Raw genomic sequence first — 12,288 nt, 5'->3', positions numbered from 1 at the left:
CTGATAAATAAAGACAATTAAAAGTGGTTAAAACATTTTGATATACTTTGAACTATTTTAGTGGTAATCATCTGCACTTTTTTAAAGTTATTAGTATCTTATTGTAGATATGCAATTTTAACCCCTGAAACGTGGCCTAATTGGAGAGGTGATCCTAAACAAGGAATTAAACATTTAATGAATACTGTCAATATGGAGAATGACCAGTGGCAGCTAGGAAAAACCAAAGTCTTTGTTAAAAACCCAGAATCTGTAAGTATAAGTAAACAAGGCATTTAAATGTTTAATCTTGCTGCAATTGTTTGCACCTGTCATAAGTCAGGAATATGATGTACAGTAGTTGTCTTCTGTTTATGTAGTTCATACAAGTTTCTTGTTTCTTGTTTTTATTTAGATTAGATCGTTGGTTTTCCCGTTTGAATGGTTTTACATTAGTAAATTTTAAGGCCCTTTATAGCTTGCTGTTCTTTGTGAGCCAAGGCTCTGTTTTGTAGGCCGTACCTTGACCTATATTGGTTTACTTTTATATATTGGTATTTGGGTGGAGAGTTGTCTCATTGGCACTCATACCACATCTTCCTATATCTACTCATTGTTACTTTTCCCAAATGCATAAAAGATGAAGCTAAGATTTAATAAATATTTGGTAAAACTTGTTCTGAATAAAAACTATTTGTTTGCCCAACACATAAATGTTCAACTGGAAGGTTTATAAAAAATGTAAGAAAAAAGTATGTTATTTAAAAATCTTGATATTTAAACATTGGATGCAAAGCAGCCAGCTATCATGTAAATAAGTGTTATTTTAACCCCCAAAAAAAACGCTACTGGGGATTCATTATTATTTGTTAGGTACCAATTTTATGGGTATAGATGAACCATCCATTTAAGTATTCAACAAAGTACAGATTTCCTATAGGCTTGTTTGCATACTTGTCAAAAACCACAAAATCAGATATTATTTTTTTCAGAAATAGGTTACATTCACAAAAGTACAATTTTTTCAAACTACATAAATTGGTATACAGTGAAAAAAATGAAACGATATTTAGCTTTATTGCACAGCTAATATTAAATAAAATCTTAGAATCTAACATGATAGTGACTTTTTTCTGTCTCTGTTTTAGCTTTTCTTGTTGGAAGAAATGAGAGAAAGGAAGTTTGATAGCCATGCCAGAGTTATTCAAAAATTCTGGAGAAAATACTTTGCCAGGAAACAGTATTTCAAGCAAAGAGAAGAAGGTTTGTACTTTTACAAAGAAAGTACAGTTAAAAAAATTGTACCCTTTCATAAAATTAAAATATAAAATCTTTAAGAAGCTCATTACAGAGTTCTAGGAATGATCCAAGATTATTAACTTCATTTAAATTTTTAAAATGCCTAGAAATTAAAAGCCAGACAGAAATTTTTATGATATTTTTGACATTGTGTACAAATATAAATGGGGGTCAATAAATATAAAATGAAAGATGGATCAAGATGGTATGAAAGAGAATCTTAAGGAATATCAACAGACGTTTTTATGAACCCCTGTGTTCTAGCTACAATCCAAGGGCAGACGAGCCCAGAGGTCCAATAAAAAAGCACTTTACAAGATAAGAATTTCCACAATGCTTTTAATACATTGTCAAATATAACTAAGCCTGATAATCTGTATCCCATACCAAAGCATAACTATTTATTATATACAAATTATGTAAATGTTGATAGAATTTTTTTTTTTAACATATTATATTTTTTATATTTCAGCATCAGACATTCTTCTCAATAGAAAAGAGAGGAGGAGGTTCAGTTTAAACAGGAACTTTGTAGGGGACTACATTGGATTGGATGATCATCCAGCATTACGAGCTCTAGTGGGCAAACGAGAAAGGATAGATTTTGCTGAAACAGTATTGAAATATGATAGAAGATTTAAGGTATTTTGTTGTTATAATATGTCAAGAAAATATGAAAGTGAATAAGTAAAAAAATCATTTATATGGCCACAAAATTTTTAAAGAAATGAAATTATAGAAGATGTCTTTGAAATTAATGTTTATTTTTGTTCAAGTCTTTCTCTTTTCCTTTTCAACAAGTCATTTGTAGAAATTCTTTATTTCATCTGTTTGTTCTTCCAGTCTTTTACTTATTAATATGATTTTATTTACAGATTCCCTAAAAAGTATAAATTCTATATCTTCTAATCATCTATTTATATACATGCATTTTTAAACAGGTTGCCAAGAGGGATTTGTTGTTGACACCCAAGTACATGTATTTGATAGGCAGGGAAGTGGTATGTATTATATTTAGGCTTCAATTAGCAATCACAGTAAAATTTAATTTCTCAACTTATGTAAGAAAGCAGAGTTGGTGAATTTCTCAAACTATGCAAGGAAACTTGCAACAGTTACATTTCCTTGATTTCCTAATCTATGTTTTTTTTTAATATGATACAATATCTAACGAAAAACTTTGTATAAATTAGGTATTCGATTAAGGCAAATATGTGTATCCAGTAGTGTAAAATTTTAGTTTTGAGATTTATTTGTAACAACCCATGTTTTAACAGATAAAAAAGGGACCAGATAAAGGAAGGATGATTGAAGTGGTTAAAAGAAAGATTGCAATCGGTGATATCAAACAGGTTTGCTTAAGGTAAGACTTAAAGGATGTTTTTATCAACAAGTTCTAATTTTCTATTAAACTTCAAATTCTCTTGTTTTATGGCATTCCTGATAATCTAATTTCCTGATTCATAAAATTACTCATGAAAAGTAAAAGAAATCATATTATTGAAAACATTTGGAAGACTTAATGAAAAAAAACATTAGAGAAACCATAATTCTGTTTTAGGTAATATTGTGGATTCGTTTATGTTTGTGGTTACCAATTTTCGTGGAGTGAGGAAAACTGACACTTTTGTGGATATTTAATTTCATGGTTTTTACCAAAATCTGCATACAACCCAATGGAAAATATACAATTCGTTGAACATTCAAATTCGTTGTTTACCTGTACCCACAAAATTAACGAAAATTGGTATCCAACTAATATTAATGAATCCATATTATCTTATAAACAATGATCACAGCAGTATTATCAAGTCTATGTTCAAAACAAAATTTTATCTTTTTTCAGTCTGCTCCAAGATGATGATGGTTGTACATATAAACAATGATCACAGCAGTATTATCAAATTTTATCTTTTTTCAGTCCGCTCCAAGATGATATGATGGTCTTACATATAAACAATGATTACAGTAGCATGTTAGAATCCATGTTCAAAACAGAGTTCTTAGCAACATTAAAGAAACGGTTGAAAGAACTTGAGAACCGAGAAATCAGCATTATGTTTAATGATGCGTAAGTATGTCTGTAGAATTAAGCATTGTGTATTTCATGAGTAAGTTTGTCTGTAAATTGCAAGATAAATATATCTGTTTTCACCTCAACAGGTAAAAGGACAATATATATATATTATACCCCCTCTTAAGAGTTTGGGCATGTTTCAATCACCCATACTTGCCAACCTCTGACAAGGGAAAATCATGTCATGACATGACATGGCATGTCAAAAAGCGTGTGAAAACGTGTGACGTAGTTGCGGAGTTTTTAATATGAATGTGGTATAAATGTTCATAATTTCACATACAAATTTGTTTATATAAAAAAACAATATATATTCTACTGTAAACTTTAATGGTAGTAAGTGGTTTGTTATGTTGCTTTTAAAGCAATATACCACTAGGCACATATTTAAAACAACTGCTAGTTTCAAGTTTAGCTACATTTATTTAATAATTTCATATAACAGCACTCAATATAATAAGATTAACGGTACCAATTTTCTTGCACCAGATGCGCATTTCGACAATACATGTCTCTTCAGTGAAAATGTAACATAGTCAAGTTCTGATCAGAATTCAGTGTCAATTTCTTTATAATTGAAAATGCTCTCCCACAGTAGGAATTGATATTTGACTGAATAAGCTTCATCAAGATTTTAAAGAATGTCATAATGTTTTGTTCATTTTGCAATGTGAAAAAAAATGTCATCTATTATCTCTGCCATTGCTTCCATTGCCTGGTCAGAACTGGGTAGTTCATCAGATGATAGCTGGTACTATGAGAGCTAATCCAACAGTTCTGTGATATTTTCATCCCCATGGCCTGTAGAAATCTGTTGGCTAGATTTGAATCTGAAATTGAAAAAGAAAAATGTTTTATAAATTTGATTTCCATTAAATAAACGTGTTAAATGCTTATTTAAATAGCTACATTGTATTTCTCCTCTCCCATGTATTGTTATAATCAATGCAACATAGAATGCACAATGTGTTACTTGTCACACGATCATTTAAACTCGAACTCCAAAATATATAAATCTTGAAATTTATCTTGATACGTATACATCGTTTTGGCTTAACAATCGCTTTAGTCTTTAGACGACGGTACATGCACTGAAAGCGACCTATTTCTGTGCTCATTATCCTTACAAAGTGAATTTGAAAGAAAGTCACAAAATCGTAAAAACTAATCACAAACTACTTACCTTTTACTGTTTGTCCATAAAGAAAAATAAACAATATGGCAGCCAAACAAATTCTTTGAATTTTTCGGTATTTATCTCCGTGTAATGAAAAAAACCGAGAATAGCGATATCACTAACGACTAAAAAATGAAAAGAATGAAAAAGCGTGTAATTGCGTGTAAAGTGGTGAAAAGCGTGTACACGCCATGTGACAAAATTCTTGCGTGTAAAACGTTGAAAAAGCATGTATTACACGCGAATATCATGTCACTTGACATGTATGCAATCACCATGTCTGTTTATTTGTCTGTTCATTCATTTATCTGAAAAATATTTGGTCACACTTATTTCAGGTACTACTGAACAGAATGACTTCAAATTTGGTCAAGAGAATTTCATAAATCAATATAATGGCCAATAATCAGAAGTTGTTTTTGTTCCCCACCCTGTCGCATTGCAACAAAGTGGACATAACAGTAGTCTTGATCACTTTTGTGAAAATTTTTGATTTGAGACAGATTTGGTTTTGGAGCAAGTGTGTATATAGGAGCAAGTTTGAACAGGCTGATGACATTTGTTGAAGATATAAAATATATTTTTGGTTTTTTTTCTTACAGAATAGAGTTTCCTGTGAAGAAGGAAGGATGGGGAGGAGGTGGCAATAGAGTTTTAAAGTTTGTTAAACTTAACAACGTCCAGGACGTGGCTACACTCAAACCTTCAGGGAAAACGTTGACAGTCAGCATTGGTCCTGGATTACCTAAAGATTCAAGTAGGTTATCATTTGTGTTGTAGTCCATATAAGAACCATGCAAATTTTGGGATATACCTTAGGAAAGGCTTTATAATTATTTCGTCAATTAGTTGCAATATGGATGAATTGAATGAGTAATATTTTACATTTATTGCCTTACCAGGACAGCTAATTGGCATATAAATCAGCCTAGAAAAAGAACCAAGTTCAAATTATTATATTCTGTCAACATGTTTTAGTCCTGATATTAACTTAATATTTGCCACTGCATATTAAGAACCCATCCATTCAAGGTGACATCATTTATGGGTGTGGTGAAAACACTTATTATTAAGGCATTTCTGATCCTCAATATGATTCAAAAGACCTGTTAATTATCTAGGCATTCTTTGTAAAAGTATTACAGTTAGTATACATGCACATATGAGGTATATGAGGTAATGAAACACCAACCTAGTAATACAAAAACACACTGAATTATTAATAGTAAGAATGAAGTGTTCTTGTCTTATTTGCATGAAATTTAAGGACATTGTATATAATGCAGAATAAATCATAACTGAACAATATTTAAGTATATCTTTTATTTGCTAAAAGATTTGATTGCTGGTTTATGTAAATTATTATTTTTTCATGTCAATAGGACCAGGCATGAAGAAAATGAATATGTCGAATGGCTCATCAATGAATCGTAGAAACCGTATGTCACAGAGAGGACCTCCGTCACGTCCAGCTCCAACTGGTCCTCCTCCTTCACAAGGTGCACCACCCATACCTACATCAAGCAGTAAGTATTACAGATCAATGTCATAGTGGGTATTTATATCAATAAAAGTTTTTGTTATATCATCATTAAAAATATATAGATAAAGCTAAATACTTGTCCAAGTTCAAAAGATTGTCTGTATTAGATCTGTTTGTGAAGCTTTATAATTTTATAATTCTGATTCATTCTTCAAAGATTGTAATTAGGGAAATGGACAATATATTGAGATATTAATTTTATCATTTAATTAAGAAAATAACTTTTTCACAAAAATCTCACACATTTTAGTCAATAGAATAGGGATTTTTCAAAAGGGTCTGTTCTAGAACAGATCTTTAAAGAAAGATCAGAATTATAGATAAAGCCTCTAGTATAGCTAGGCCATAGAAATTGGGAAATCTAAACTCCATTAATTAAAAACGGCTAGACGTTTTATATATATTTTTTTTAATAATGCTAGACTTATTTTGCTTCATTGGCGCAAGAAACAAAAGTTGATGCAATTTAAACGTTTCTATTCCAAATGTTTTATTATCTAATTTTATTTGTTAGGACCAACAGGACGAGGTAAACAAAAATTGTTGTTTCATTGCTTTTAATTTATTTGATATATTAAAGCTGTAATATATAGATTGCTTTGAATGTGGAAAGAGTTTGAATAAATATGATTTTGATTATATAGAAAGGGTAATTTGAAATTATACTGTCAATTTTAAAAATGAAACGGACTAGATTATTATGTCTATCTTTGCAAAGAAATGAGGCTCAAATTATAACCAAAAAATAATTCTTGTTATTTCTTTGCTGTTATATGAAATATGATAACTCAACAGCTAAAACTGTGAAGTGTGTTCCCATTATCCTTGAATATTTTTGACTTAAAGTTAAATCAAATTGGTCTATGGATAATTTCCTAATGTTTTTTTTATATGATTCCTTCCACTTTAGATAAGTTTTTATACGACCGCAAATTTTGAAAAAATTTTCGTCGTATATTGCTATCACGTTGGCGTCGTCGTCGTCGTCGTCGTCGTCGTCGTCGTCGTCGTCGTCGTCGTCGTCGTCGTCGTCCGAATACTTTTAGTTTTCGCACTCTAACTTTAGTAAAAGTGAATATAAATCTATAAAATTTTATCACAAGGTTTATGACCACAAAAGGAAGGTTGGTATTGATTTTGGGAGTTTTGGTCCCAACATTTTAGGAATTAGGGGCCAAAAAGGGCCCAAATAAGCATTTTCTTGGTTTTCGCACTATAACTTTAGTTTAAGTTAATAGAAATCTATGAAATTTTGACACAAGGTTAATGACCACAAAAGAAAGGTTGGGATTGATTTTGGGAGTTTTGGTTTCAACAGTGTAGGAATTAGGGGCCAAAAAAGGGCCCAAATTAGCATTATTCTTGGTTTTCGCACAATAACTTTAGTTGAAGTAAATAGAAAATAATGAAATTTAAACACAATGTTTATGACCACAAAAGGAAGGTTGGTATTGATTTTGGGAGTTGAGGTCCCAACATTTTAGGAATTAGGGGCCAAAAAGGGACCCAAAAAAGCATTTTTCTTGGTTTTCGCACCATAACTTTAGTATAAGTAAATAGAAATCTATGAAATTTAAACACAAGGTTTATGACCATAAAAGGAAGGTTGGTAATGATTTTGGGAGTTTTGGTCCCAATAGTTTAGGAATAAGGGGCCCAAAGGGTCCAAAATTAAACTTTGTTTGATTTCATCAAAATTGAATAATTGGGGTTCTTTGATATGCCGAATCTAACTGTGTATGTAGATTTTTAACTTTTGGTCCCGTTTTCAAATTGGTCTACATTAAGGTCCAAAGGGTCCAAAATTAAACTTCCTTTGATTTTGACAAAAAATTAATCGGTTGGGTTCTTTGATATGCTGAATCTAAAAATGTACTTAGATTCTTGATTATCGGCCCAGTTTTCAAGTTGGTCCAAATCGGGGTCCAAAATTAAACTTTGTTTGATTTCATCAAAAATTGAATAAATGGGGTTCTTTGATATGCCAAATCTAACTGTGTATGTAGATTCCTCATTTTTGGTCTTATTTTCAAATTGGTCTACACTAAAGTCCAAAGGGTCCAAAATTAAACTTAGTTTGATTTTAACAAAAATTGAAATCTTGGGGTTCTTTGATATGCTGAATCCAAACATGTACTTAGATTTTTGATTATGGGCCCAGTTTTCAAGTTGGTCCAAATCAGGATCTAAAATTATATTAAGTTTTGTGTAATAGCAAGTCTTTTCAATTGCACAGTATTGCACAATGGCAAGAAATATCTTATTGCAAAATATTGTGAAATAGCAGTTTTGTTTTTAATTAGAGTTATCTTTCTTTGTCCAGAATAGTAAGCAAGAAATATCTAATTGTTAATTATTTTTTTTTGGAGTTATCTTTCTTTGTCCAGAATCAACTTAAATCTTTGTTATATATACATTCACTTTTTACTACCAACTGATAAATTAAAATAATCTTTACCATTCAGTGATAACAAGCAGTTTTTTTTACATCTTAACATTTTATGATGTATTTAAATGAGTAGTAATTGTTGCAAACTCCATTAGAAATTTTAATTGAGATTAGTTTTGGAATAAGGGAAAGGGGGATGTGATTAAAAAAATTGGGTTCAATTTTCTCATTTGAAATTTCATAAATAAAAAGAAAATTTCTTCAAACATTTTTTTGAGAGGAATAATATTCAACAGCATAGTGAATTGCTCTAAGAGAAAACAAAAATTTTAATTTCATTAGAACACATTCATTCTGTGTCAGAAACCTATGCTGTGTCAACTATTTAATCACAATCCAAATTTAGAGCTGAATCCAGCTTGAATGTTGTGTCCATACTTGCCCCAACCGTTCAGGGTTCAACCTCTGCGGTCGTATAAAGCTACGCCCTGCGGAGCATCTGGTTTTATGCATGTTATCACACTGTTAGTTAGCATCAAACACATTGCAATTTACATTTAGAAATTGTGAATAGTGCAATTGAAATAGCCTGTTAGTTAGTGCTTGCTTTATTGATACCAAACTTGTAAGTTACACTGAAGTAAAAAAAAAAAATTAAAATACAAAGTGCTTGATGGGGTACATGCAAGAATTTATTCAGAAGTTCAGAAGCTGAGGTTTAGAAATAATATGACAAAGCCAACATTTTCTGTTAGAGGTTGTGTTGCTTTGAATAACATGGTAAAGCTGTATTGGCTTCAATAATCTAATTAGGCTGAATGTGCTTGATAGCTTAAGTTTGACATGCTCAAACTATATCTTACAAGTGCATCAAAATTAATTAGCAATATTTGCTGCTTGCTTTAATGTACAAAGAACATACTGTGATATTATTATTGTATAATTTAGCTCCAGATAAGACGGCACTTCATATTTTTATTCATGATAATTCTCCGACAAACTAAATCTTATTTGATATATAGTCTGTCTGTCTGTCCATGTTCATTGCCAATGAGACAGCACATCATCAGAGACCAAATGACATGGAAATAACAAATATATGTCACAGACCTTCAACAATGAGCAAAATCCAAATTGCATATTTAGCTATAAAATGACAACGACTGACAAATGTAATACAATTCATGTATGAAAAAATCACAATATGATATGCAGCAACAAGGTTTGAAAAGAATTTTCCAAATTGCTTTATTACACTTTTATCATGCTCCACTAAATATACTTTTTTTTTCAATATTGAATTTTCAGATTAAAAGGTTGTTGCTCAAACCGTAAAATATCATAAAAATAAAATTACTTCGATTAATCGTTTTCCTATCTGCTCATTATTATTACCGGTATTTAAATATATCTTGCTGACCCAATTTTATATTAACAATTTAAAGAATAATAAAATTCTTTTGCATAAAATTGAGAATGGAAATGGGGAATGTGTCAAAGAGACAACAACCCGACCAAATAAAAAACAACAGCAGAAGGTCACCAACAGGTCTTCAATGTAGCGAGAAATTCCCGCACCCAGAGGCGTCCTTCAGCTGGCCCCTAAACAAATACATACTAGTTCAGTGATAATGAACGCCATACTAATTTCCAAATTGTACACAAGAAACTAAAATTAAAATAATACAAGACTAACAAAGGCCAGAGGCTCCTGACTTGGGACAGGCGCAAAAATGCGGCGGGGTTAAACATGTTTGTGAGATCTCAACCCTCCCCCTATACCTCTAACCAATGTAGAAAAGTAAACGCATAACAATACGCACATTAAAATTCAGTTCAAGAGAAGTCCGAGTCTGATGTCAGAACATGTAACCAAAGAAAATAAACAAAATGACAATAATACATAAATAACAACAGACTACTAGCAGTTAACTGACATGCCAGCTCCAGACTTCAATTAAACTGACTGAAAGATTATGATTTCATCATATGAACATCAGACACAATCCTTCCCGTTAGGGGTTTAGTATCATACCATCATAACATATATGAGAAGAACATAACCCGTGTCATGCCAACAACTGTTTTTAGAATAAATGTGTTTAGTTCCGACGCAAAGACCTTATCAGTGACTCAATATTAACGCCAAAATATGCAATCTTTAATGACTTAACAACAGTATCGTAATTATATCCCTTCTTAATAAGTCTATTCAAAGGTTTTGTAAGTTTCTGAGGTGAATACTGACACCTTTGTGCTTTATACAGAATATTTCCATAAAAAATTGGATGTGAAATACCTGAACGTATAAGAAGTCTGCATGTTGAGCTATATTTACGAATGATGTCTTTATACCGATGATAAAATTTAGTAAATGTTTTGACTAGTTTGTGATATCGAAAACCCTGGTGTAATAATTTATCAGTAATACATAAATTTCTCTCGTTAAAATCTAAAACACTGTTACATACACGACCGAATCGTACAAGTTGAGATATATAAACACTGTAAGATGGTGACAAGGGAACGTCACCATCTAAAAACGGATAATTAACAATAGGAAATGAAAAATCATCCCTTTTATCATTAATTTAAGTATTCAGCTTTCCGTTAGTGATATAGATATCAAGATCGAGGAAAGGGCAGTGGTCATGTTAGTATTAGCTTTATTTAAAGTAAGTTCTGCAGGATAAATTTCATTAATATACAAACTGAAGTCGTCATTATTGAGAGCCAAAATATCATCCAAATATCTAAAAGTATTATTAAATTTGTTTATCAGATGTTGTTTTGATGGGTCTTTGCTTATTTTTGTCATAAATTGTAACTCATAACAATACAAAAAGAGGTCCGCAATAAGTGGTGCACAGTTAGTCCCCATTGGAATTCCGATAATCTGACGATATACGGAATCCCCAAAGCGAACAAAAATGTTATCTAGTAAAAATTCAAGGGCATATATAGTATCAAAGCATGTCCAATTAACATAGTTTTTTTGTTTATTGCTACTAAAAAATGACCTAAAAGAGTTTGAACATATATATTCACATTCTGATTTTTTGAATGCCCATTTAATTAGGTGTGTGAATTTTTTCTTAATGAGAATGTGAGGCAATGTGGTATACAGGGTAGAAAAATCAAAACTTTGAACAGATTCAAAATCACCAATATAAGCATGCAATTTATCAAGTACTTCCAACAAGTTCTTGACACTCCAAAAGTAATTAGCTGTATAATATTTAAAAATGTTTCAATTACAGGTGGACAAAGAAAATCAAGAAGACTAAGTGAAAATGCCCCGTCACATCCAATACCAAAGTTAGGCAATGTTGGTCGTAAGAATAGCAAGACTGCTTTGAACTCAGACTTCCTCAAAACACCAGAATCAGGCATGGCTGGGTATGTAATAAAACAGTTCAATTTATAGATGAATATCTTATACTCACATTGCTGTCAGATGTTGTGTTATGTCTATTTTTATATATTGTACTTTTTCCACTGATTTCAATTTAAGTTCTAAATTTAATTTGCTCAGAGACTGATTTTTTTTTACTTATATGCAGCCTGCTTAAGTATTGGTATAAAATTAAATAAAAAATTGTATAACTGAAATCAAATTGTTTAAATGACTTTCCATTATAGATTGTCTATCAAAATTGACTTCCCAGAATTTTTCTGACTTATCAGAAAATTGTCAATTAGTCAGATGGTTCATACTTTTAGATGTATTTTTTGGGGGTAATTTTTAGGGCGTGTAATTTTTATGGCCATTTGAAGCAGTCTTGGACCATTCTGGATCAAAGTAAAAAATCTCCCATGTACTT

At 31.2% G+C, this 12,288-nt stretch overlaps 1 protein-coding gene across 4 annotated transcripts in view; it reads left to right on the top strand.

Moving 5' to 3' along the window:
- The window catches only part of LOC134715779 (unconventional myosin-Ie-like), a 49,134-nt gene that overhangs the window by 31,329 nt on the left and 5,517 nt on the right, over positions 1-12,288 (top strand). For 2 of the 4 annotated variants that reach the window (XM_063578214.1, XM_063578216.1), the window contains exons 19-28: positions 108-252; positions 1,128-1,242; positions 1,751-1,920; positions 2,220-2,279; positions 2,556-2,641; positions 3,200-3,349; positions 5,135-5,289; positions 5,915-6,058; positions 6,590-6,604; positions 11,725-11,863. In XM_063578214.1, the coding sequence (XP_063434284.1) occupies positions 108-252; positions 1,128-1,242; positions 1,751-1,920; positions 2,220-2,279; positions 2,556-2,641; positions 3,200-3,349; positions 5,135-5,289; positions 5,915-6,058; positions 6,590-6,604; positions 11,725-11,863 (1,179 nt within the window). The remainder of the gene's footprint in view (positions 1-107; positions 253-1,127; positions 1,243-1,750; positions 1,921-2,219; positions 2,280-2,555; positions 2,642-3,199; positions 3,350-5,134; positions 5,290-5,914; positions 6,059-6,589; positions 6,605-11,724; positions 11,864-12,288) is intronic. The other 2 variants (XM_063578217.1, XM_063578215.1) reach the window with 1 other exon arrangement.

The sequence above is a fragment of the Mytilus trossulus genome, chromosome 4 (assembly GCF_036588685.1).
Source record: "Mytilus trossulus isolate FHL-02 chromosome 4, PNRI_Mtr1.1.1.hap1, whole genome shotgun sequence".
In the NCBI taxonomy this organism is placed as follows: Eukaryota; Metazoa; Mollusca; class Bivalvia; order Mytilida; family Mytilidae; genus Mytilus; species Mytilus trossulus.
Note: the sequence above shows the minus strand (reverse complement) of the source record. Positions and strands in the feature narration are given on the sequence as shown.